The 27,214-nt window shown below is 38.3% G+C and overlaps 1 protein-coding gene across 6 annotated transcripts; it reads left to right on the forward strand.

Moving 5' to 3' along the window:
* Nucleotides 1–1,028: 1,028 nt before the first annotated feature.
* RHOT1 (ras homolog family member T1) lies at nucleotides 1,029–27,019 on the forward strand. Of its 6 annotated transcripts, XM_057418458.1 has the most exons (21): nucleotides 1,029–1,211; nucleotides 4,048–4,106; nucleotides 6,238–6,319; nucleotides 7,257–7,300; nucleotides 8,096–8,149; nucleotides 8,522–8,574; nucleotides 9,118–9,226; nucleotides 9,746–9,847; nucleotides 11,248–11,346; nucleotides 11,753–11,861; nucleotides 12,773–12,893; nucleotides 13,601–13,685; nucleotides 14,082–14,227; nucleotides 14,830–14,930; nucleotides 15,154–15,284; nucleotides 15,635–15,718; nucleotides 16,481–16,600; nucleotides 16,930–17,132; nucleotides 18,561–18,683; nucleotides 24,246–24,389; nucleotides 25,876–27,019. In XM_057418458.1, the coding sequence occupies exons 1-21, from the start codon at nucleotides 1,175–1,177 to the stop codon at nucleotides 25,991–25,993; spliced, it is 2,124 nt and encodes a 707-aa protein (XP_057274441.1). In that variant the 5' UTR covers nucleotides 1,029–1,174; the 3' UTR covers nucleotides 25,994–27,019. The 6 variants fall into 6 exon arrangements, with proteins under 6 accessions (XP_057274441.1, XP_057274442.1, XP_057274444.1 ...); XM_057418459.1 differs by lacking the exon at nucleotides 8,096–8,149; XM_057418461.1 differs by lacking the exons at nucleotides 24,246–24,389; nucleotides 25,876–27,019 and adding an exon at nucleotides 21,212–21,746.
* The last annotated feature ends 195 nt before the right edge of the window (nucleotides 27,020–27,214 follow it).

Genomic DNA, 27,214 nt, shown 5'->3' on the forward strand with positions numbered 1-27,214 from the left:
GTCCTGATGGTAGTGTGACATGAGTACACCACCATTGAAGCAGATGTTTTCAAATGTGTTTGTACCAGCTAATAAATCACGTTACTGCACTTTTACAGAGCCAGCAACCAGCAGTGTCATGGAAAGCACAACCTTTTCTTGCCAGAAAGCCCAAGGAATCAAGAGGTTCTATGAGTTTCCTTGCCAGCATACAGCATTTCTGCCCTGGTTTGTCACACCTTCCTAGCTGTAGTGAGATCCTGCAAAACCTCCTGGCAGTTGAACTGAGAGGACCACTGCTTCATGCAGGCAAACTGAGAACAGTTCCCAGGAAGCAAAAGCTTTTTCAGAAGAAATTCAGCATTCCAGAACCAAATAAGGATTTTAATGTGAATAAAGCATGTTGGGATTCAACTAGCTCATTTAACCAAGTCTTTTTAAGTCACTGACAGAACTACTGCTAATCTTCAAGATTACCCTCCTTTGCTGTCCCTGAACACTCTGAAAGCACTCTGGACTAAATACACATTGATGAGGTCCCGGAGGTGTTTGTATCAGCTTCTGCAGGACCAGAGGGTAGCTCTGCCATCAGTGTAATGCATTGCTCATGCCGCTTCCTCTTGTAGCACCGAGGTGGCTTTTTCTCCATCTGGAACCAGAACAGCGCCAGCACAATGGGCTCTCTGGGCACCTCTCACTTTCCACGTACGAGCTGCGCCAGGAGCAGCAGTTTGTTACTGTTTGGCCCATAAACTACTCAGCACTTTGAAAGGGGATGCATTGCCTCACTCTTGATGCGTTCCCGTGTGTCGGACGCACTGACGTGGCCGGCGCAGCACTGCAGCCAGCACCGTTTCATCACGGTGCACGAAATCTGCTGCTTAGCGGCAGAAACCCGTTAAGGAGCGATGGTGCCAGGGAAGCGCGGAGCAGCGCTCCCCTCCGCGGGGACCCGCGCCCGACTCTGCCCTGAGGGAAGCGGCGCCCTTCCGCCGCCTCCGGGCGGCGCGCGGCCGCGGGCTCCCCGCGCAGCTGCACGCAGGCGCGCGGGCCCGCCGCTCCCTGGTGTGTCCCTCGCCCGCCGCCGTAGCCTGCCCCCGCTCCGCGGCGTGAGGGGAGCCCAGGCCGCAGCGGCTCCGGTCGCCCCGCCGAGCCCGATGTGAGCCGCCCCGCGGCGGGGCCAGGCAGCGGGGCCATGAAGAAGGACGTGAGGATCCTGCTGGTGGGAGAGCGTGAGTGCAGGAGGGGCCGGGGCAGGGCGGGGGCCGAGGCTGTGGGGCAGGGCGGGGACCACTGGGCTGCGGGGGAGCCGCCGCGCCTCCGGCTGTCAGAGCGCTCTGGTGCTGCGGAGCGGCGGGTATCGCACCCTGCCCGGGATCATTCGCCTTGGCCCGCCCGGGCGCGGAGCGAAGCCCCGGCCCTGCGCGGCTGTCAGAGGTCGGGCTCGGGTGCTCCGTGCCCGGGTACCGCGGCGGCAGGGACGCGCCGACGGGCCCGGGAGCCTGCGTGTAGGGGTTGGCCGGGAGCTGCCGGCTGCTCGCATCCCTTCGCTGGCTGCTGAGCGGGCAGCGTGGAAGTCAGCTTGCGGAGTTGTGCTGCTTGGACGTCCCTGGAGATGAAACTGGGATGAAATTCCTGCCCTGTGGTTTGGTTGGGTTTTTATGGAAACCAAACTTAAACGTGTTAATGAGTTTGGACATCAGTGGCCAGCTGTGCTCCAGCCGTTATCAGCTGGGTGTTGTGGGTTTGTGGGAGAGACAGGGAGTCCAGATTTCTGCTTCTGCCACGAACTTACTGTATGACCTTGAATAAGCAGTACGTACTTCGGTGCATGACAGAGTTACAGTGGGTCTGTGTTTTTTCAGATGTACCTAAAACGGTGTCCTGAAGTTCAGGCTTCGGTACCTAAATAACTGGCTGGCTTTCAAAGGCGCAGCTTCTCACCGATGTAAATGGCAGCAAGGAGGTTCTGTTTTGTTAGTTTGTAAAGTGCGTGTAAGCTCCTCACAAGAAAAGAATGCAGAGTAATTACCAAGTGTTATTAGTAAAATTACCGAATTACATTAAGAGTGTAGTACTACTAACGGCTTTCCTGAGAACTGAATGCCCCATATATATTTATAGTACAGTTTATGCAGCTGTTTTATAGTGCAGGTTGGCTCTGTCTCTACTGCCTAGAAAGATCCTCTGAGACTTCTTCAGAGAGGAATCTTCAGGAGATGGTACTGTGCAGAAGGAGTTAACTCATTAAGCTTGTTTGTGGCTAGTTTTGCAAGACTCAGTTTATTTAGAAATGTATTTGTGCATTTGAATATACCTTTGAATTCCTCTTCAGAATATGTGCCTTATTTTCCTTTTCTGCCTTTGGCAACGGAACTGGCTCTGTATAGTGGTTTAAGGACAGGTGTAACAGGTACTTTGATGTGGCAAATAGATTCACAGTATGTCCAACTGAAAATATCAAACATACAGGTCTCTTCAGTGCAGCAATGTGTAGTACATGGCACACATCAGAGACTCTGAGCATTTTTATAGTATGTTTTTGATGGATGTGTAACACACAGAAGGGAGAAATTTGTTTTACAGACTGGTAAGGCGTCAGTGATGCTGTCAGTGCTGTTTTGTATCTATTTTTTTTTTATTATTGAACCACAGGTTTATCCAGACCGTCTAATTCTTGGTAGATGATAACAGTAGACCATCAGGCTCAGATTCTGAAATATATGAAGACCTGTCGTAAGCCTGTTCCAAAACACAGCCCTTTTAATGCCCAGTGTCTACATTTTAGGTTTAAGGTTGTTTTAGTCCTAGTATCCAGGGAGCAAACATCAATTTTTAATGGCAAAAAATTTTTGGAATATGTTCAGTAAATTATTGTATGCTGCATGGTCTAAAAGAAGTAGGAGAGCTTTTAAAGCTGTTGATTCTGTCAGGGTGAAACTTAAGATGTAGTTGATGTAAGAGGGCATGTGGCAGTGTAAATTGCAGTTTTAGCTCGTATGAGTATCACTGATGAAAACACAACCACGTTGCTGTTAAGAAGCCTGCATCTCGCTGCTCTCCAACCAATACCACCAGGGAAAATGAACAACTATTCTCCTCAGGGAAAACAAAAGTCTTTCTTTCTAGGGTAGTGTTTTCTTTGCTTTACATAGTTTTGTAGTAGCTACTGTTTAACTTACTGTGACAAAGAGAAGCTTTTATTTCTGGATGTCAGAAGGCTCTTGGTTACTATACCAAAAATAGACTTGGATAAGTTGAACGTACTTTGACTGAATCGTCAGTTCAGTGCTATTATTTTCTACACGAAAACAGACGTGCAATTTCATCTTCTCTTTCCTATTCAGAATTATGTACAATAAATAGACAAGTGTAAATGAAGTGGTATCAGCAAAACAGCTTCTGTCAATTGGTGACATTTCATTTTGGTTTGAGTAGGAGCAGTGATACAGGCTCTGACTGATTGTGAGGAATGTCTTGGTTGGTAAAACATGCATGCTAGAAAAAATGCTCTAGGTCCAGCTCCTTTGTATCAAAGAGATTATGCTCTTGCACTTTCAAAGCAGTCAGAATAGTTCGTGGAGACTTTGTCTGTAATGATAGAGCCATGTCTTCTTGTCCAGCTCTTATCCTTGGTAGTTCAGGACTGAAGCAGGGCCATCATATCAAGAGTACTATGAAAATATTTAATTCCTAAATTCATTTTTGTGTGCTTTCTTTTTTTCTATTTATTAAAATCGTATTAAAGCATTTCTAATTTGTTTTGAATTTTTGTTTGCTTAAGTGTTCTGTATTAAGGTTAAACACTGCTAATTCTTTTATGTAAGAAAGAGTAGGATTTGATTCCCATCTGGATGAAATGCAGAAATGGATCCTAACGTTTTACGGTAAAAGAATTGGGAGAGAATTGCTATCATCTATATTTAGTATGTTTAAACAACAGATGAAAAGCCTTCAACATAGTCAGTTGGAAAGTGTTTTAAAAATACTTGTCATTTTAAGATGGGATGCAACTGCTGAGTGTAACAAAACCAAATTATCTAATCTCTGTTTCTAATGCTTTTGCAGCCAGAGTTGGGAAGACGTCACTAATTATGTCTCTTGTCAGTGAAGAATTTCCAGAAGAGGTAGAGCATCCTTTGTTGTTTGCTAAGTTTTATTTCTATCGTGTTGTTGTATTATTTTGTTCAAAGAGTAAGTTAATAGGCTCTGCTTTAAAATAATGTTTCCTATTTAGAAAGAATAAAGTCTCAGACTGCAAAGATGACTTCTGGAAGAGTGATGTAGGTTGGTTTAAATATACCTCTCTATGAAGATTAGGAATTTAAATTGTATCTAAATTCTTTTCTTGTTTTTCACATGGTTAATTAAACTATTTTATTAATTTCTGAACAATGTTAGGTTTTTTTTAAGCAGTTGAAACTGGACATAACTGACAGCATATTTTAACATTAGAGATTCATAAATGGGAAGGTGCTGAAAAAGGCAAGACCCTCTTTTGTGTTGTTTTAAAAGAGCAAGTAGATTGCAAAATGAATGAGAATGAGGGATTAACAAGTCACATTGTTATCTATAATTTAGCCATTTTTTGTAATGAGGCATTGCCTTTGCTTTTATTTTTGAAGAATGCTTTACTGATGCTTTTGAAGCAAAAAACGCTGAAAACTTACTGCTTTCGTCCAGAGAAAAAGTAAAGCTACTTCTACCTTTTATCCTTTTAAAAAAAAGCAGCACATAGTTCCCTTTATGCCATAAAAAGAACTGCAGCTGCTACAAATAGTTAAGCTTTTTACATATAAACATGAATGTTTATTTCTTCTGATCACAAGTCTTAAAATAGACATCATGTGCTCTCTGTGAATCTACACTGCGCTGTGTTTAATGCAAATCAGTGGGTTACCGCAGCTCATGAGTCAACATTTGATTGCTCACGTAATTGAATTTAGACTCCAACCTTGCAGGTAAAAAGGAGCTCCAATTTCTGTTTGTTCTTAAACTGCTGTTCTGTTGACAGGTTGGTTGTTGATGTATTTAGTGAATTGCTGGCCTCTATTTGCTTCTCTGTTTCTTCCCGCAGTATAATGTAGAATATTCCTCTAAATTCCTCTTGAGAGAAAAAGCATAATCTATATGTGACACCAAATCTGCCTGAAATTACAGAAATAACTTTATACTGCATCCTTTATAAACTGCTGAAAGAGATGTACAATTCCTGCAAGTCAGTCATGCAGATCAGAGCTGTGGGGGTGTATAACAGACATTTCAGACTTTGAAATAGTGTTTAATATACCAGGTATTATCAGTAGGTGTTCGTGATGAGATACAGGTAGAGCTTGAAGCTTTACACAAAGCTGTTCTTCTGGTGATCACCTTTTCTTTTTTTCCTTTTTTACTAAAAGAAAGCAAAGCATTATGGAAGTTGAGTGTCAGCAGGTAAAGGGCATTAGGTTCATTAAAATCAGGTTTAACTTGATTCTACTTGAATATAGAATTGTGTTCTCTGGAAGATTGGCCAGCAGTCACAGCTAGGTTACAGTATCTTGCAGAGCACACGCTTTATTAGTATCATTATTTTTATTAGTATGCAGGCTCCTCTGAACTTAATGTTAGCACTCTGTCAGAAGTAAGGAAGTTGTCAGGTTATGACTGTATAAAAATTGAGACTGTGTTTTGTCTCAGGCTTTTTTGGCACATCTTGATTTTATGGGGTAGTTCTTGTACTGATTGTAGCAAAAGTAGGATCAGGATATCTAGTGCAAAAATTTAAATGTTTAAACATAGGTTAAACAGTATACAATTTGTCAATAATAGCATTGTTAACGCCAGTGTTACTCTCCTAGTAAGGAATTTGTAGTCCTTTAAAGCAATTGGTTGAATTTGATCATTCCCCCAAATTTTAGAAGTTTTATTTCTATGACATTTTTGTTTCAAGTGAATTGTAATTCAGGTTTTGTTCACAGATTGCACTATGATAGCTGTTCTTTATAGTGGTTGGCTATAGTGGATCTGAGTTTTACTGAAACATTCACTGAATCTCATAACAACATTGCTTTCTTGCAAAGTATGAAGGAAGTTCCTTAGTAAGTAGGCAAAGAATGAGAAAGTAGCAGTGACAAAAAGAAACAAAGCTTCTGCTAAGTTGCTCTATTTCAAGCTGACTGATTGGCAGGTTTATTATAGTATGCAACTTTTTTTGACCATCTGGATTTTCTGGATTATCTTTAAAGGCCTTTTCTTGCTGTTTCTTTCCAACCCAAGGTTCCACCACGAGCTGAAGAAATCACCATTCCAGCTGATGTCACCCCTGAAAGAGTGCCAACCCACATAGTGGATTATTCAGGTGAGGACTACACAACACTGTAGTGTGACTAGTTTAATATGCAGTTGTTTATCTAACTCTGTAGCCTCTTTAACAGTCATACAGATATGGGACCAAAACTAACATGTAGGAAACCACTAGACTGAAGTAGAAACTCATGGGATAAAATTAAATCAGATGGTGATGGCTGCTCCTATTGATTCAAAGTTTGACATTAACCGCTCTTGGTACTTCCATGAGCGATAGTTGTAGCAATATTCCAGTGAAATTAGTGTTCTTTATGTGACAGACATATTTACAGGTTCAGACAGAGGTGGGTAATTTCAGAGTTCAAAACTATCTTTCTTTCTTTCAAGTGAAGAATTTACTAAAGCATAGGAGACTTTACGTACCTGACGTTCTACGTCTCTCTGAATTTCTGAGTTTGGACACCTTATTCTTTTGTGTCAGTTTCTTATTTTGTATTTTCTTTTTTGATACATTATAATCTCCCTGACCTGACTGAACAAATAAATAGGCACAATATCGAGGTTCATATACTATCAGAAATACATGCAGCTGTTCCACAGCTACCAAAACCCTTCTGCCATTTATAATAGAAGCCAAGAATTAGGCCATGTTAGGAGACACCTTCCTGTCTTCTTTCTTTCACTATTGCTGAAGAAGTATCTTTGGTGTGTTTGCTTATTTGAAACAAATAACACGTTAGGTTTTTCTGTTGGACTTAAGCTTCAGTTTATCTGAGTTGTGTGCAACAGACTGTGAGTTAATGGATCAGTTCATTGTTGTTACAGCGGAAGCACTCTGGAGTGCATTTTACCAAAAGATGTTTAAGTAAGAAGAGCTTTCACAAGGCTCTGACAGCATTGTGAAATACACCACCTGAGTTCTGTAAGTTACTCAGTTTTGTTAGTGAAAATGTGTAGTAGTAATGAATGGCTTATTCTGTTGAATGCAGAAGCTGAGCAAAGTGATGAGCAGCTTTACCATGAAATATCACAGGTAAGTGTATTTTCATGTTTACTAGAAAATAGTCTCTGCTTTTGGAGAAGTCTTTCCTTGTAGGTTCTCTGCATTAGAAGGGCTTCAGTTTGAACTGAAGGAAAAAACCCCTCTTGCTTTTTCTTTCTTGGCATTTTGTTTTGTGCCCTGTGTAAACTTTCCTCTGTTGAAGAAAAGTAGGTACTGCCACTGTGTTGGTGAATTGAGCTTTAGCTTTGGCTCTTCCAAATAAAAGGACAGAACGTCAATAAATACCTTTCAATCAGTAGATGAAGGGATTGACAGATTTTGTGAAGAAACAGTCCTACCCTGGACAGCTCCATTTTGCTTCCTTCTGTCATATGGTACTATTGCATTTATGAATAGCATGGGATTCTTGATAATTTTCTCATTCCTTCTGTTTCCTATTTTAACTTCTTTCTGAGCACCTTTGTACATTTGCTGTAAGGTCTGTCACGATGTTGTATTCCATTTCTGGCATTTAGTTCAGTACTTGAGTGGGGGCTGCAAACTGGGATTCTTCAGTTTAGATTTCTTGGTAGCATAGGTCTCTTTGTAGGCATAAGCTGTGAATGTCATGCTGCAAGAGAGGCTTTTTGGCACTTCTCAACATACGTATTATTTGGTTTAAGCTGTTTTACAGGCTACAAATAGCTTACACAAGCCAGAGACAGTGTTTGGCTGATGGTGGAACTGTTCTTACTCTGATGTTGTTACATATGGTTCTTAATGTCTCTGTTGCTCTAGAGATCCTAAACAGTGGAATTCCATCCCTTTCCTTCGTTTTCATTTTAGGCAAACGTGATTTGTATAGTATATGCTGTTAACAACAAGAATTCTATTGATAAGGTATAGTAACACATTTTATCCAATTATTGTTTGAGATGTAACATGCACTGTTAATAGTTGCCAAGCTAAAAACTGTACTGCACTTTTAAAATGTGGAAGGTGGTGTTTGGGATGAAGTTGTTAAGAGAATGTACAGATGTATGATTGCTTCTGGTCCATTTCAGCATCTGGGTTTTCAGTCCTTTCAGTCATCTGAGAAAGTTGCTCATTAATCAGCTCCAGTTTCTCCAGTTTTAATTTGTTTCTCTTTTGTGGGTAAATATGTGCCTTCTTGGGAAAGGAGCAGTAGCAGTTATAGTCAAACTTGTGCACAGATCAGTCAGATTAGGTTTGAAAATGTGTTTTTCATGTTTGTTTTTAATCCCACTTTAGGTAACAAGTCGATGGATTCCTCTCATCAATGAAAGGACAGACAAAGATAGCAGGTGCATAAGTAAAGATGAGAAGTGTGAATTAGGCTGCACATCGATGGGTGTCAATGGACAGTGTTGAGGATGTTAATTGTTTGAGAAAATCAAATTAAACTTAAAGTTTATGTAAGAAGTCCAAGCAACAAGAGATTTAACGTATGTAGGTCTGTTACATATGCCAGCAATGCTATTTATTTTCAGTTTCATGGGCAGCTTTTACCAGGTGTGTGTGTTTGTTATGGTCTAGCTAGTTTTGGCTATATGGTCTCTATTTTCTACTGCTGCTGGTTTTGTATAACAATCTGATCAGTTACTTTTGCATTTCACTGTGTGGTTTTTGTTGTAGTATCAACTAGAAGAACATTTGTCTGAAGTGTGTATCAAAACCATTTACTTAAAACTGCTGTCATTTAATTTTGCCTATCGGCTGCAGTGATGTTTAATTACATCATGAAAATAATATAAGGGCTCCTGGTGGGAGGTGGAATGCTAAATTGAGATGGATCTTTTTATCCCTCTGTCTTTAAAGCTCTTAACGGGTTTTATTTTTGGTTTCAGGCTGCCTCTTATATTAGTTGGAAACAAGTCTGATCTAGTGGAATATAGCAGTATGGAAACTATCCTTCCCATTATGAATCAATATACAGAGATAGAAACATGTGTAGAGGTATGCAAGTCTTTCTGAAGTTAGAATGAGTAACAAAGAATACATTCTTGCCATGCATGTGTGGCAACTTTTAATAGAAAAGGTGATTTTATTTATTTTTGTTCAAAATAAAATATTTCAAATTTAAATCATCCTGGTGAGTTTATATGTTATTTTTCTGTAGAGAAAGTACACTATTGGATAATCAAATGTTACTCTCAAATTCTTCTAATCCTTAGAGCCTTCTCACATCCATGCCTTTAGCAAGTGTTTTAAATTTAATACTATTATTATAATATAATAAGGTAGACAGATGTCTGCAGAGTATCAAAAATAGAATTAATATTCTATTCTTGTAGTGAGACCTTTGTTAATTACTGAACAGGACACGGGCTAGATGTCTTGTTTCCAAACAGCCCTGCACCCACAAGAGGGGGCTAGATCTTTACTAGATCATTAAAAGTTTGATGCTTGCTTAAATATCAGAAGTTGCCAAGCAGCCAAGGCACAAGCTAATCGATACAAGGATTTCTCTTTCAGTGTTCAGCCAAAAACTTGAAGAATATATCTGAGCTATTTTATTATGCACAGAAAGCTGTTCTACATCCTACAGGCCCTCTTTATTGTCCAGAGGAGAAAGAGGTATTTATACATAGATTCAAAGAACAAATAAAAGGTTGGGAAGGGGAAGGCTGAAGTTAATCACTTTCCTGTTCTTTTCAGTGGATTTTGCATTTCTTGGTGTGTTCTATTACCAAAAACCCACCCCAAATGTCAAGCATTATGTGCCAGAGCCAGGTTTATTGGTGGTGTATTAATCTGATCTGTCTTTCCTCTTTATTCAAAGCAGTGAAGACAGTTTTCTGTTGCCCCTGTGAACTGTGAAGTAAAATGAGAAGCTTTGGGATTGGCTTTAAGCCAGATGTAATGTGAGCAAATATTGCGTTCAGTTCATCTGTGGATGTGCATTTCACAGTAACCCCATTTATTTCAGGGAAAATACTCCAGACTTGGCCTGATTTAAGGGAAAGAACTTTTCCAAGCATCTTGTGTGAGACTTTGTCTGAAGAGATAATGAACAAGTGATGTGGCTGGTTGTTAAGCCTTGCAGGTAGTTAGCTTAGCAAACCAAACATTAATTTCATGAGCAAATACAAATAAAATCTCTAAACATAACCACTGTGTAGTATTGGACAGTAGGAAGGTTGCTTCAGTTGTACTTTAAGTAGAGAACCAGATAATAACTCTGTTTTGATTTCTTCCATCAGAATCACCTTTATGAGTTAGTAATGTTGTATAAAATTGTTGTGCTGAAATCTCTTTGGTTTTCCAAAACCAATCACTATGCAATCTGTGTGACCTCTGTGAAGAGAAGAGTCCATCATCACTATAGTTGTTGGGAGAGAGTTACCAGTGTCTGGTTTCCTTCACTTGGAAGGTATCCTAGCAGTTCCTCTGTGATAGAGATAGTCCATATGATCAGTGCTTTGCCTGGTAGATGAATGAGCCCTGTGAAGGTTTTCACTATTTGGTGTTTGAAACCTTCTGAAGCCATAGTTGTAGTGGTGAATAGAGATAGTGTGCTTGCTTAGAGAGAGTTGGCTGTAGTTCTAGAGTCATTTATATTTGCAAGGCACTGGGATTCAAAGGCCTTCCTCCCCCTCCAAAAAATGTTGGGGGTGGAATCAGTTGGTTTTTAAAGCTTTCTGTAACAACAAGGCTGAATTTAGGGAACTGATTATTATTTTTTTTTAATAACTATATAGTGCCACCTTCAGCTTGTGAAGAGCTTGGAGTCTTCTAGTAATTGAATAGAAGGACATTTAACATGGATTAATTGCGTTAAATTTATGGGTATAAGTTTGCTAGATCAGGATTTTGTCTCCTCTTGCTTTTTATTTTTGTGTATGAATGTGTCTGTTCTAAAAAAGTAAACTGAAGACCAGTGTTTGTTTTAGTGTGATTGAGCTGCTTGATGTCACTCAGTGTAATCTTTTTATGTTCAAGCCTAGAAAGATACTGAACTTTCTTTCATTCCGTAGATGAAACCTGCCTGTATTAAAGCACTCACTCGCATTTTTAGGATTTCTGATCAGGATAATGATGGCACTCTGAATGATGCAGAGCTCAACTTCTTTCAGGTAACTCTTCCTTAGCTTTTCGCCATGCTTGATAGTTGAACTGTGTAATTCTAGAAAAACAAAGGGATTGGTTTTGAAGGAATAGTAGTAAGGTGAATCAGGTCTAAATATTAAGTCTCAAGTGCACTGTAGAAGAATGGATCTGTAAAAGCGGAAATGGTGTTAGTTTAATGTCTAACCATTGTTCAAGTTTTAATTCAACAGCAAAACTTAAAAAAAACAAGCCTCAACAATGTACAAGCCTCAATGCTTGCACTTAAAATAAAGCTTGTAGACCTTTGATTTCACTAAAAATTTGGATTGTCATTTGCTATCAGAATGTTTAAGGCTGTATTTCATACAGGACATACTGTTTGTCCAGCTTAATAGCCAGTGGTTCTAACATGCTCTTTTTGGGTTTTGTTAGAGAATTTGTTTTAATACACCACTGGCACCTCAGGCTTTAGAAGATGTAAAGAATGTAGTCAGGAAAAACCTAAGCGATGGAGTTGCAGATAATGGATTAACATTAAAAGGTAAGCCTTACTTCACTCTTAAAAGATGTATCTTTATACAGTTGATAGTCATTCTTACATAAAAAGCTGCTCTTTTGGAATATGATCTCTGTCTTGATTTGTTTACGCTACAAGAGCTGGCTGCAGTGGCAGTATGATCCCAAAGGATGATTAAACTGAGGAATAATGGGGTGAATAAAATAGGGTATTTCTTATAGTTACAGAGCTTGGAGTCCAGACAAGTATACTGGTTCAAAAGCCATTATCTGCTAGATAAATCTGTGTCCTGTCTCTGGGCTTGCTGGCTGCAACACTTGTCAGCGAGGTGTGATGTCTGTTAACATTTTAACAGCTACGTTGGACAGATTGGCTCAGAGCATATGGCAGAAAGGGAAGGAGAAAAAAGGTTTTCTATCTGAGCTCCACAGCTTTCCTTGTGGAGCTTACATATGTAAGAGAACTTGGGAGACATTGTGAGGAGTGGGAATCTTAAGGCATTGACTTACTAAATGGTTAAATCAGTGTTCATTAAGCTCTGGAAAGTCCTAAATTAAAATCCTGCCCTGTTATTTTGATACAGGGAAACAAAAGGCCATGAGACTACCGTCCAGGCTTCCTACTTTAAATTGTTGAAAATATTGTCTTTATTTTCATACAGCTAAAAACTTCTAAAACACTAATCCTAAAAGAAGCAACAACAGAAAACCAAGTGGCTTCTTTTAAGGAAACAGTTCTTTGGAGGACAGTTTGCAAATAAGATGACTTCTGAAACCTTCAGTCTGTGTAGAAAATGCTCTAATGTCACCCAGGAGGTTTAAAATCTGAATGCCTGTTTCAAGCTTTTTGTTTTCAGTCTGATATTGATTCCATTAAAAATACTTGTAGCAGATAAAGCATTTCAGGGCCTTAAGATTTCATCATTTGATTTTTAGGTTTTCTTTTTCTACACACACTTTTCATTCAGCGAGGAAGGCATGAAACAACTTGGACTGTTTTACGTCGCTTTGGGTATGATGATGACTTAGAGCTTACACCAGAGTACTTGTTTCCTCCGTATGTATCACTTTACTTTTTTTTAACTTGCATGCATTTAATTTGTGCTGCCTCCTGTGTTGGCAGGAGGAAAGGGTTATGTGGTGTGTTTATATAACACATTGTTACATCAATATCTGCCTTGCTTTATGACCTACCAGCCAAAATCTGCATGTGACTGAAAATGACGAAGGAAGAACTCCTGTCTCTTGTGCCAAATCATGTGCTGCTCTCTCTTTGTAAGAAACATGCCAAGAGAGACTTAATAGAAAACTGGAATGTAAATTGGAGCAGTTGCTTATTGTATATGGCAACAGACTAGAAAAAGCTTGTCAGTTTTTTCATAGCACTTGAGATTCTTTGTAAATCCTCAGATTAAGAAGTTGAGATTGACCAATTCTGTGGCTTCTTTTAAAAAATATAAGTCATAATTTTCAATTAAGAAAACCTAAAACCAACCACAAAAACCAAACCAATCAAAGAAAACGCTGGTAACTAGATAGCAGTATATCATGTCATTTAAAGACATTCATCATTTTAGAATTCTTAATAAAAAGTATATGGTTTTGTCTCTTTAAAGATAAATTATTAAAGCTAAGTGTAAAGGTCAGATGCTAAATGGTGTTATTAAAAAGTCTGTATTTTGAGTTTTAGTATTCCATATTTCATAAAAACACTTCACACTTCTTGTATTTGTTTTGTTTGTGTGTTTTGTTTTCAATGAACAGGCTAAAGATTCCTCAGGACTGCACAACAGAATTAAATCATCATGCATACTTGTTTCTTCAGAGTATTTTTGATAAGCATGATTTGGTAAGCTTTTAATTTGAGTGCATGTGTCCCCTTCTACTTAAGAGCCTTAGTTTGCTAGCAATTTTGCTAGCAATTTTACTAGCAAAGTTGTTTTTGTCATGCCATTTCATTCAGAAACTGTCTCTGGCTTAAACTATGCAGTCAGAACTATCCAGCTGCTTGTATTTCTGTCTACAAGCAGAGTTGGCAGTTACAGAAGTACTACCATTTGTTTTTAACTAGCTTATATATTTAGTCCTACTTAAACCCAAGAAAAGAATGATGATTAAAAAGAAAGCAGCTTAGGGTATTTTATAGCCAGTTCCTTGAATCTTGTGAGCATACAGCAAGAAAATATCTGTTTAGAATAGACATCAATGAAGTGGTTTAGGTCTGATTTTGTATGCTTGTTTTCAGGATAGAGACTGTGCTTTGTCTCCTGATGAATTGAAAGATTTGTTCAAAGTCTTCCCTTATATGCCATGGGGACCTGATGTTAACAACACTGTTTGTACAAATGAAAGGGGGTGGATTACATACCAAGGGTTTCTCTCTCAGTGGACGTAAGTATGATGTTTTAGTAGTTGAGAACTTTAGGCATGATAATATGTCTGTAGATTCTTCTTAAAAATCTAGTAGAAAGATTGAAAGTTTAATAGCTGGAAATTGACCCAAGTAGTCAAGTTTCTGCAGCCATCCAGTGGCCTAATCTTCAATTGTTATAGCCTGTTCAGGATTTGGCCAGTATTTAGTGCTAACTCTGAAGAAGTGTCTCTTCAGAATGTGGAAATTTCTCTGAAACTTGTTGAAATATTTACTTCTGTTGTTCTAATCTTTAGAGCTGGTATGAATAATTGTGTTCGAACACTGAGGGTTTTTTCCTATGGAAAATGAGGAAAGCATTATTTGCTGAGGGGGGAAAACAGTACGGTATAGGTTGGTCAGCCTCAGCAAGTGTGCTTTCATAGTGTTCTCCAGACTATTAAGCCTGGTAAAGCTGCCACCGTTTACCTTCGGAGTGCTTTTGTCCTTCAGTACTACATAGTGCCAGGAATGCTTCTGTCATGTCAGCCTGGAGATAGGAGGGGAAAGTTGTTTCAGTACTGTAGGAATTGGTATCACAGACGCTAGCAATTTAGAAACTTCTTTTTGTTCCCTCTACAAGACTGACCACGTACTTAGATGTACAGCGTTGCCTGGAGTACCTGGGTTACTTGGGCTACTCCATACTTGCAGAACAAGAATCTCAAGCATCAGCAATTACAGGTAATAAAAAATCTGTTACAGCGTAGAAATTTAAATTTAGGAATCTGCTCAAGAGTAAATTGTTTAAAATAATGGGCTTTTATTCTCTTTAATTTTCTGCTCAAGTCAAATCTTTGATTTAATATTTGTGCGAGATGGTTTTGCATGCATTTTAATGCAAGTAGGCAGTTATTTCATGTTCTCACGTACATCTTGTGAATAATGTATGTGTGTTTTTCAAAAGTGACAAGAGATAAAAAGATAGACCTGCAGAAAAAACAGACTCAGAGAAATGTCTTCCTATGCAATGTTGTTGGAATGAAAGGCTGTGGGAAAAGTGGAGTTCTTCAGGCTCTTCTTGGAAGAAATCTATTTGTAAGAAACCTTTTGCTTATATTCACCTATATATGCTTTTGAGTTAAAGTTAGACAGCAAACCCAATTGATCTTAGAGCTTTACTGATTATTACTGAGTTTGGAGAATTGTATGGGGGAATACAGAATTATTGGGGAGGGTGGGTTTTGTTCTGATTGGTTTTGGGGTTTGAAGCAAATAGACAAATGGCTGTTGCATGCAGTAATTGTACATCACAGATTATAGCTGTGCATATAAACCAAAGATTGCAGTAATTTTCATTCACTAATAAATGCAGTAAAACAGCTGTTCAGATCTGACTTAAAGGGAAGAAGTTGCTGTGGTCTTAACATGAAATTCTGCCTTTGCAGAGACAGAGGCAAATACGTGCAGAACACAAATCTTACTACGCCATTCATACAGTCTATGTATATGGACAGGAAAAATACTTGCTGGTAAGGTAGCTTCATTATTGTTTGCATAAGGCTTGTAATGTTAAAATTCAGTGAAGTACTGGGAGCCTTCTGCAAACAAATTTCTGTTTTAATGGTCTCCATAAACCTGTGTGTGTTTGTGTTCCATTCTTCCCCTCCCTTTCTCAGCTCAAATAACTTCTGGTTTAACATGTTGCTAATACTCTAAACTGGACCTGTTGTTTTTGAAACCTTGACCTAAGAGGTAAAGAATCCAGCCCATTAGGCTTATCCTGCAGGGCATCAAATTGTAACATGTGATAAGTTATCAGCAAGCAGGCCTCCTATTCAGTAAAGAAGAATCTGTCGCATCAGGTGGTTAGGGTGGCTAAAGTTAATCTTCTGTGAGTGAAGTATGTTCTTTAAAGCTTGTTCCAATGTAGTTTTTCTTTGTGGAAATAGGGTATCTTTCTTTGTTTTCCAAGATCTGGTCCTCTGCTCTGAGGTTTTCCTCTGTAGGATGAATGTAGTTTCCGTGGGAATCTATGACTTTGTGTTAAAGTAAATGTTAACTTTTATGCTGATGTTATCATTGCCTGCAGATACGATAACAGCTCACATATGCTGTCTGTGTGGTAAATTCCTACTATTTCTTTATCATTAATTCTGCCTATTGTCTGTCCATTAGTTCTAAGGATATATAAAAATGAGCCATAAAAATTATGAGAAAAAGAAAGTTACGAAATTCCTTTAACTGCATAATGACAAAGCTTTTCTCCCTCTCTGACCATCTGTTTTTCCCAGCTACATGATGTCAGTGATGCTGACTTTTTAACTGATGCTGAGACCATATGCGATGTCGTCTGCCTGGTATATGATGTCAGTAACCCTAAGTCCTTTGAGTACTGTGCCAGGATTTTTAAGGTTTGTACAGTTTATATATAAACAAGCCTTCACATTTATGTATCTTCTCACTGACAAAATATTCAGTGTCAGTTACTGATCCTATACACAAGTTCTGGTGCTTGAAAGACACTTTATTTAGGAATGCTGGTTAAATATGGCTCATGATTTAAAAGTGTAGTTTTAATTATTCAAAGCTAATGTTTAGTTGTCTATTTAAAATATTCTGCTTCTAGAAAAGCCTCACTTCAGTGAAATGAAAATATCTTAATGCTGCTGCAACCAGTTCAATTCAGGCTATTCCAGGTTGCCATGTTTCATATACTGTGTCTTTTCTTTTAAACTTGCAGCAGCACTTCATGGATAGCAGAATACCATGCTTGGTGGTAGCTGCAAAGTCCGACTTGCATGAAGTTAGACAGGAATATAGTATTTCTCCTGCTGAATTCTGCAAAAAACACAAAATGCCTCCACCTCAAGCCTTTACTTGTAACACTATTGATGTGCCGAGTAAGGATATCTTTGTTAAACTGACAACTATGGCAATGTATCCGTAAGTACTTAACTGTTACGTTCTTCATGTTGCATGAGTCACGCACAATACCACTGCATGTCATTGTTAGCCATGAGGATGGAACTGCCTCACTGAGATTTAGCAACAGAGAGACAGAAGTGACCTGAGTAGAATCCTCAAATTACTTCAAATTGAGCAAGTTGGTATATATCCAACATATAAATCAGTATCAGCTATTGGTGTAAGGTATTTTTTAAAGAATACACTATTTCATCCAGCTCATGTTGCAAATTCCAATGAATATGTAGGGTTCTGTTCAGTCCTTATTACGGATGCACAACTCAGTATCTCAGTATTCATGTCTTGGTATTTTTGAGATACTTGTGAATGTTGTACCATATTCCTTGTATAGTTCAACTTGAGCTTGTTGCTAGCCCTGCTCCTGGCAGTGTGCAAGGCCAGGTTGGATGGGGCTTAGAGTGGAAGGTGTCTCTGCCTGTGACAGGGCGTTGGAACTGGTTGAGCTTTAAGGTCCCTTCCAACCCAAACCATTCTATGGTTCAGTGATTACTTTGTGCTTCAGTTCATTAATCTAATAGATCTTATATATTTTTTTAATAGAATTTCTGTATAAACACCTTTTGAGCTTCAGATGCAATAAGATATTTAAGCTCACTTTCTTCTTCACATCTCGTTGTTGCTAAGCTCACTTTGCATCTCTTTTTGGTGGGTGGAGCTTTTAATATGGTGACGGATTACATAAATATTACAGCAGATGGAGTCTAGTATGACAGCTGACATTTGCCTTAAATTACACAGAAATAATGTCACTTTCACTCAAAATAATAGGATTTATTTTCTGAATATTTGAAACAATTTATTGTATTAGATTTGTAAAGCTTTTATTTTGTTTTTGTTCTCTTATATTTATTTTGTAGCGCTGGAATAATGGGAAACCACTAAAGTGTCGCACTGACCAAATGTCTGTCATATCGATATTCCTGCTTCTCCCTTAGTTTTCAAGCATGTGTATGTGTTAGGGTGGGAAAAGTAGAGGCAACTGTCACTTCGTAAAGTGTGCATTCAGACTGGTAGAAAATGTGGCTTACTTTCCTTTGAAAATGGGGTGTTACCTATTGCTGTGCAGACATACAAACTTATAGGCATACCTTACAAACTCAAATAAATTCAGCCAACATTTTCATTCATGTTTGTTCTTTACTATTAAGATCTGTGTATGGTGGTAATGCCAAAATGTCCAAGACATAGAACATCTGACCTTAAAACTCTGCACAGCTGTAGTTGTACCCTTGCTTCCCCAGTGTATTTTTTTTTTTTCCCTCCTCTCCTTACTCATTCAAATGTACCTTTTTATTCCTGAATCTCTCTTGGTTGTGGCACAGTCCTAATGTGCACCTGATTTGATGAGCAAGATTTCAATTCCTGTCCTTCTGTGTGTTTTCGCAGCCATGCCCGGTTACGCTGTATGTGCGCCTGCAACAGGTGTACATTTTGCATCTGTCAGAACTTCCTCAACTCAGACTTGCTGCAATCTGTAAAGAACAAACTCTTCACTGCAGTTCTTAACAGGTCCTTAACTTTATTTACTAGGTACCAGGTGTGCTTTTAAAATAAAGGGTTTTTGAAAGAGTGGTAACCTTATATACCTCAGATTTCTCACTCCATATCTACTCCATAGGCAGATACTTACATTAATAATTGTCACAGAACTGTCAAATTTTGTTTAACTCAAAGCTACTTTTGGTCTTTCAAGCTTAGCCCAGTGATTTCTTTGAAGTATTACCAGTGTGGTAGTTGATTCAGGCATTAAAGTGATTGTAAAAATACTCTGGAGGAATTAGGACTGTTTTTAGCCAACTGGTAATGGACATTAAGTAGTGTCTGTAAGTTTGTAATGTGTCTCACTTGAGACATTATAGGTTTGTTTAGTATTGACTAGAGGTAGTGCCTCTTAGCTATCAGTTACACAGGTATTTTCATAAAGGCACAGCTTGTCTTGTAGCAGCATCATATAACAGACTATGTGTTTATAATTGCTAGTTTGATATTTGGGAATTCATAGAATTTCTCTGTGTGTGCTATGCTTAGTTTACACAAAGAGTGGGTATTTTGTGTAAAACTTAAAAAAATGTAGATCTTTTAACATCCAATTCCTCCCTGAATAGAATGCAACATGTAAGAAGTGGTAAATGGTTAAACATTTGCATTTGCAGATGCTTTGTGGAAAACAAACTGGTTTTCAGCATTGAAAACAGTGCTGTACCTTGTCCTGTGTCTACTGCAGGCAGTTTTTGACACACACATTGATTTACTAACACCTCAGCACTTTCATCACACCCCAGTGAATGGGAGTTCAAACCGAACAATTTTAGTAGCACAGTGATGTCATCATTCATGGCCTTCTTGGGGGCTTGTACGATAGATGTGATTCTTGGAGGCAACTCTGATAAACATGTTTATTTGATGTTCTAACTGAACATCCTGACATGCTGCTGGTCCATGTGTGTTACTAGTTTTTACTGCTTTCATATGTAGCTGCTCCAGATAAGAGTGGTTGTCTCCTTTAAATGCAAGTTACACATAGGAGGCCTGCTTAATATACCCACCTACAGTACTGAGCATCCTTGTGAAATACCACTTTAATCCAAGCTAAAAGTGTTAACCACAGAGTGAGAATTCAGAGAAGGTTGAAAAACTCATTAGCTTAGGGAAAGACTGTGAATGAGTGAGACTGATCATGCTGCATCTCTTCTACAGCAGTCATCCCTTAGGAAAATAATCCTTGCAACAGCAACAACTTTGCATATTATCACTCTAAAACTTCATTCAGCAGTCACCACTAGAAAATCCCAACTCTTTGCTATTGAGGCTGAAATCACCTCTAACACATCTCCATTTTTTTTAATAGTTATGGGTTGCTGCATTAGCTGTCATGGCTTGTTTCTCTCTTCTATGGGGCTGTGGCTTTTCTGACATTGCACTTTGTTCATCTGAAATACTGTCAAACACTCAAGGTATTAAAATCTTTTAATAAGAAGTCTGGGGATGCTGTTATTCCACACCTTGTCACTAGGTAGTGTGGAATAAACATAGGAACCTACTACTGCCTAAAAACCATCTGTAATTCAAGGTAAAGAGAATTCCTCACAGACTTTTCCACTGACCCTACAAAAAGGAAGGATTATTTGCTAGAATCCCTTTGTCTGTAGTCACCCCCTAGGGGTTTGTTGCAGGTTTCCAGCATGTTCACTTCATCTCACCAACTCTCTTCCTAGTCAGCTCCTCAGAGGCATTTCCTTTCTGAAACTCAGTGCGTGAACTACTGCAAAACTGCATCTAATAAAGCGAAGAGACCTGTAAACACAAGGGAATAGCTGCTAATTGTAGACTTAGGAGGGTGGAGATGGGTTTCCTGTTTAAAACTGTAAGCTCCTTATATGCATTTTTACTCTAATGATTTGTGATTAGATTGAAGAAAGCATCTGAATCAAGAAGGGGTTTCTGTTGTAGTTAGTTTATAGAACTTCTCGTATTTTGCCTTTACATGTGCTTACCATTAGGTCAGATAGTTGGGCAAAAGTTAGATAACTGATGGGTGAAGGAGGTTTCTCAAGAGTACTTTATTTTTCTGATCCCTTCCTATACTGAAGCTTTACACAGTGGAAATAGGTAAACTGAAATTTCTCACATTGGACCCTTTCCTATATTATTTGTTGCTAAATAATGCTTAAACACTGTTACCACAGCAAAGCATTTGTATCATATTTGACTATTCCCACCTTAGTAATTAAAGGAAGAGCACTGCCTCTATGCAACTGGAAAACCTGTTCAGGCCCACCTTCAGTTTCTCCATGGACGAAAGCTGGAGACTCTCACAAGGGTTTGTAAGTGTCAGAGAGGCAAATACAACACACAATGAAGCTCAGTTTAGAAGTGTTTATTGTGCAGGAACAGGATTGTTGGTTTGAACTACCCAGGATCACGCTTTGTTCATTCCTAGAGGAAAAGGCACTGCATTCAAAGCACTAGACATGCATGTATGAGACTTGTTACTATCCTGTAGTATTTTTATATTTTTAATTTGTTCTTTCCTTTAGGTGTTCATTTGTATTTGTCTGGCTGGCACTTAATCTCTTTTTACTACATTGTTTTACCTCTTTTTAAAAGCAAGGTTTCTGCTGGTGTCATTCTAATCCTTTCTTTAATGATGAGCTTGGATTTTTTGGCTGCTTTTTTATTTAACTGCGGAGCATCCATTTTAAGTGTGTTTTTCTGCTTTCTTGGTTTTAAATCATTCACCTGTTGCCTTTTGCTTGTACAGTAGTGGCATTTTTCTGTCTAAGCTAAGTTAATTTCAAAGTAAAATGGTTCTAATGCATGAGAATTGGGGTTTTGGCCAAGGGAGAATTCTCAGAGCATGTTTTTCTCCCATCTAAGGTTATTAAATATTGTGGAATACAAGTGAAGTTCTACTTGCATATAAAAAATGGATGATTCAAAAATTATTTGTAAGATGATTCCTTTTTCTATGAAAACTTTCCTTCTAAAATTAAAACCATAGTTTCATTTTCCTGTAATAGTGGGAAGGCTTTAAGACAATAACCCGGGATTTATTTTTTACTGTGTGTCATATATGCAAGTATTTCTCCAAAATACAGTATACTGCCATTAAATCTAGTGGCAGAATCTATCCCTATCCTTGCACATCCCCAAATTGGAACAGTATAACTGTATTTTACTTACCTTTTTCCTCCTTCTCTAAACTGTTTGATGCCCCATATTAAGTAGAAACTTGCAAAGCTGCATCTTTCCAAATAGAATATATTGAATTGGCATTGTACATTCTTTTTAGGCTTTGCAGATAATAAGATGCACTTGGAGCTTTTCACATTTTAGATAACAAATGCATGGGGGAAAACTCTTTAACTGCTGGGGTTGGTTTGCATCTGAGGAAAACCCATGCCTGAAGGGAAGCTGCAGCAGCTTGTGCATGTTAACACGATGGTTTGGAATTCAGTTGCTTGTATTTTGTTAGAACCTGTTGTCTGTGGAGCAGGCTTCTGCTGCTGCTTACTGGCTGCAGTAACATGCTTCTAATGTTGGTGTGAGTAGCCGTGTGACAAGCCTGTTGGCCTCACCACTGTGCTTTTTAAGAAGCTGTTTCAGTTAATAAAAGAATGGTTTTGAACTTTTGTAGTTCAGGTTAAACCTTCCCAGACTTGGGATTCTCCTGCTGCTGACGTAGGGGAAAGTGTCAGTATTGGCCCATAACTCAGCAATTTTCTGTGTGTAACCATGACAGGCATGCTCAGTTAACCTCTTGGTAAGTGCATGTTATAAACTTCTTGTGAGTTGTTAAAGCCTCTTAAGAGGAAGACCGTGCAGATCTCAAAGATGTTATTCAGCCAGTGAGCAGGTACTTGACATGCTGTTCAGGGTAGGTTGAAAAAAATGTCTTTTTTTTCCAAAACATGCATTAAAATCTGAGTTTTATGCTAAAGGCAAAATGTTTAGGCTTGCTTATTAAATGTGTGGAACTAATTGTATGGTTAAATACACACCCCAAACTATTTGGGAAGTTTGAAAGCGAGTTAGTATTACTAACAAGCAAGAGCTTCAAAACCAGCTTCATTTCTGGAGTCCTAACTGCTACTCTATATGTGTATATGTGCACATCCATATGCATATTTTACCCTTGGAGAGGATAGTTTTTCTAACTCAGAGTTATTCTCATACTAGCAAGGCAGTAATAATTCCTGCCACTGGTGAAAATTAGTTTTATAGCTCTACTACACTGAAATAAAATTAGGACATTACTTATTGAAGAGGTAGAATTTTTCAGTCTGTATTGAGAAATGTTTTCTGCATTACAGCCACCTTCATGTGTTGGAAACAAACATTGGTTTGCTTTATCATTTCAGACAGATGCTATTTTTCCCCCCCTTAATGGCGGCTAAACAATATTAGGGATCAAAATTGCAGAAAATGGACTTAGGCAGCATAAAGAACATTTCAGGAAGAAACAGTGGAATTTTTTTCAAAGGTGTAAAGCAATTAGACATTCTTAATGCTCTGGATTTCAGTAAGCATTTTTGGCCTTTGGATTTTTGGGTTATGTTCAGAGGGCCCTAATGATTTCTTACTGAAGTCAATAGATTTCCTTGAGGTTATAAGACAAATCCCTGCCTTGATTTATTTCCTTTAGTTAAATGAAAGATTCTGTTAGGCTTAGAAAAGGGATCAGAGTCAATTTACTCTCCCTTTAGACATGAAAAGAGGATTTTTATCATGTCTGAAAATATCTTAATTGTTTTTTAAAGGGTGAAGCATGCTCAGCAAGTTTCTTGCATATATTAAATACAGGCATGTGCAAAACTTAAAACAAGGCAAATCATAGACAGGAATCAGAAAATCTAGATGTGAGAGCTAATGCTTTATGAGGCAATGCAGAAGCATTCATTTGCAGCTTTAACAGTGATTTGCACATTTAAAGGGATGTATTTAAATTATACAAATCGTTGGGTGTTTGAATTAACCAAATTAAACCTAAGAGTTGTTAGTTATACAAACACCCAACAGAGCTTGTTAAAATCATGTTACATACAAGCGATTAATTTTACATAGATAAGTTTTATCCTTACAGATCTGTAGACAAGGGAGTTATAGTCTTTTACTAAAAAAAAACACTCATTAGGTGTAGTGATAAAATGCAGTCTTTAATTGAATTCTTGACATTAATGGGATCTTGTCAGTTTTAGGGCTGATGTGTTGGAGTCATTCCCGTGTGTTTAGCACAGGTACTCTAGCTCATGTGTATGATGCTGGAGTATTGCAGGATCTGTGGACACATGGAAGTTGAGGCTTTGGGGATGGAGTGGGAAGAGATTCAGTTCCTTAATCAGTTTTTTGTCCTTAAAGCAATGGCATTTAGATACATAAAATCATTTATTTTACTCAGCTCATCAGAAGTACAAACCCCGTTTATTTGTAAGTTTTTAACAACTGCACGCAAATCAGGAGCTAGATGGCTAAAAATGACAAGTTCTCTGGGCTTTGTTATTTGAGCATATTTGAGACACTGCTGTTGTTGAGCCATGCTATGAACTGCAAACTGTGCATGTGTGTAAAAAGGTTAAGAGCCTACATAGATGAGTTGGGGGCCATGCTGTTAGCAGACGAGGAGAGCAGTATTATGCAGCAGGTGCACGCCGTCAACTCTATAGAAGATTCCATCTTCATGGAGTCATCTCTTGGTCCACGTTTACTTGAAGACAGGTAACAACAGCCAAACTAAGGTGACCTTGCCATTGCCTTTCCCTTTCTTCCTCTCAGCAAACCACTTGACACCTAGTTTGCAGAGAGTTTGTCAAAACTAGCTATAGAAGAACTAATGCTTGCAGGATATAATGAATTTGAGCTGTTCCATAACCTAGCCAGATATTCTTAAATAAGATGAGGATTTCTTAGAGACCAGCTGTGATTTGCTGTTTGTATACCAAAGAGGCTGTTCTTCAGCATGTGATATGACAGTACACTGATGATCTATATGGCTTATATTGCTCCTGCAAACATCTACTAAAGAATACCCTAAACTGATTTTGTGTATTTTGATAGCAAGTAACAATTCCTGCTTTATTAAACAGCTTGTACGCTATAACTCTGCAGTTCACACTGTATGAACTCTCTCGTGCACTGTGTATGCTTAGAATTTCTGTATGCTCCTTATACTTAATACTCCTGCAGCTTTCACCGAATAACCTGTGATGATTAATACAGGCTAAAATACTCAGGCTAGTGAAGTTCTGTTCAAAGTTCTATCTTAAACAAAAACAAACAATGAAAAAACCTTCACTATTGTTTAGGAACTTCTTATGCTTTGAATTACGGCATTTATGGTAACTTGTTTTAAACGGTAGCTCCTGCTTTATGGTAAGCTGTCATACTTGAGACTACTTGTGAGGATGGCTAGCCGTGTTTAACTGAGCATGCTCACAGACTTCTTGCAGTATTTGGGAGAGTTGTGTCATTGGCTGTCTACTGTCATGCAAGATGTGGCTTTTTATGTCATACAGTCACTTCATACTGTTGTTACATCTCATCTTTTTCTGTTGATGCCATTGTCACTGCTTGATTCACTAGCACTTTCTCTTACTTTCAGCTTGGTATTGGATGACTGTTTCTATTGCTGTTCTTGCGACTGTACTGGGAAGAAAGGGATTTACAAATGGTCCTTTTGATTCTAGCTTTTGGAAAAATATTACTTGCTACTTGTCAGTAAACTTTTCTGAGGGGAAGAAGAATAAGTAGATATCCAATAGGACTGGGAAGTTTTTCATGAAAAGCAGAACTATGCAAAGTCAACACTGAAAGGCTATTTTGCTGGACAGAGTTCTTGCTATGGGTTATTAATTATTTGCTGGCTATTTTTGTTTTCCTTTTCCAAATGCTTGCTGGTGCTCTCAAAGAAGACACACTGTCCTCCCCCCATTCATGACTAATGATCTGCTCCTGCATTTCTCTTCAGCTGTGTGAGCTCTCTGACTTTAGTGAGATCTACTGATGTGATCAGGGCTGCAGATCAAATCCTAAGCCTTTAAGAAAAGTAAAATGGCTGTGTAAGGCCTGAGAAGGCTGAGTTGTAACCTGCTTGCCTGTGACAAGTGTAGTGATGAATTTCCAAAAGCAGAGTAGTTTAGCACAAGTTGTCTGATGAATTCTTGTCATGGAATTAACCTGTTTTTTTATGTGTGTTAAATTTCAGGCATGTGACACAAGCAGACCTCAAGAGCTCTACGTTCTGGCTCCGAGCAAGTTTTGGTGCTACTGTCTTTGCAGTTTTGGGGTTTGCTATGTACAAAGCATTATTAAAGCAGCGATGATCTGATAAGAAGCACATCTGGCCCTACCAAATAAAGCCCCCCACTTTTATGTACATTCTGAATGCTTTAAATTCTGCTAGAAATATTTATATATGCAGAGTTACTTTGTTAATATTTGTAATTCATGCATAAGATTATTTTAAATTATAGCTCTAACTACAGTATTGCATAATGTGTGAAAAAAAAAGAATTGCATCTTAACAGCCAGCTCAAATGGCTTAACTTGTGAGGCCGAAAGGGAATTTGTTGTAAATAACCTGTACATATTAAAGCAGTAAGACATTGCTTCCCAAAAGGCAATTCAGAATACTGTTCTTGAATGTTTCACTATGGTGACATACTAGTTGTATAGTTGAAATCGAGTAGGCTCAACTCAAGGATCACACTTCCTCAAGGATTGCTTATTTATTTCACATTCATCTGAAGTGACTTTATTTTTTTGGACTACAAGCTATACCAGGTAGAATTTGTGATTTTCATTCTTCTCTGTTCTTTTTAACTGATGAACAAATTTCCCCACTGACTACGTATAATTTCAGGAGAGCCCCTGTTGCTGTCCTGGCCAGTGACTTTGTATGTTACGTGACCAGTGACACATTCAGTCTGATTTTGCTTTTAAAGGGAAAAACATGAAACTTCAAGACCTTCCAGATCGAATTCATAACGCTGTGTGCAATTTGTGTTTTCATTGTCCACAATGTGTTTTATAACCCCTACAGATCAGATGAGCAAATTTGTATATTATAAATGTTTATAATTCAAAAAGTGTTGCTGTTTAATTTCTTACATCTGTCAATCATACCTGTTGGAAGCTGTGTATAAGACAAAACTAAAATAGTACACAGTGCCTATTCTACTGTAGTATATTAGTTGCATGGATCACAGTGCATTCTGTAACTGACTAGAATTACCTATAGACACAGCTTTTTTTAATATCAAGTAAATCAAACATTAATTCCTCATGACAAACCTATTTTTCCATTGCTGGCCTTTTCAAGTATTTCAATAAAATAACTGTGTACTGTGTTTGTGTTTATTTTTTCCCCTTCCAGTGCCCTGAAGGATGGTCCTTATGAAACCTTGTTCTTTATCAGAGAGAATACTGTCAGTGCCTTCAGTAGTTGGAGCTTAAATGTCTTGGCCATGTAGTTTCTTTGATTTCTTATGACTGTTCTGCCTCTATTAGAGGTTTATTTCTGATTTATAGCGGAAGACAGGAGT

The sequence above is a fragment of the Pezoporus wallicus genome, unplaced genomic scaffold (genome assembly GCF_028554395.1).
Source record: "Pezoporus wallicus isolate ANWC-B61680 ecotype Strahan unplaced genomic scaffold, APGP_CSIRO_Pwel_v1 contig_3710, whole genome shotgun sequence".
Classification (NCBI taxonomy): Eukaryota; Metazoa; Chordata; class Aves; order Psittaciformes; family Psittacidae; genus Pezoporus; species Pezoporus wallicus.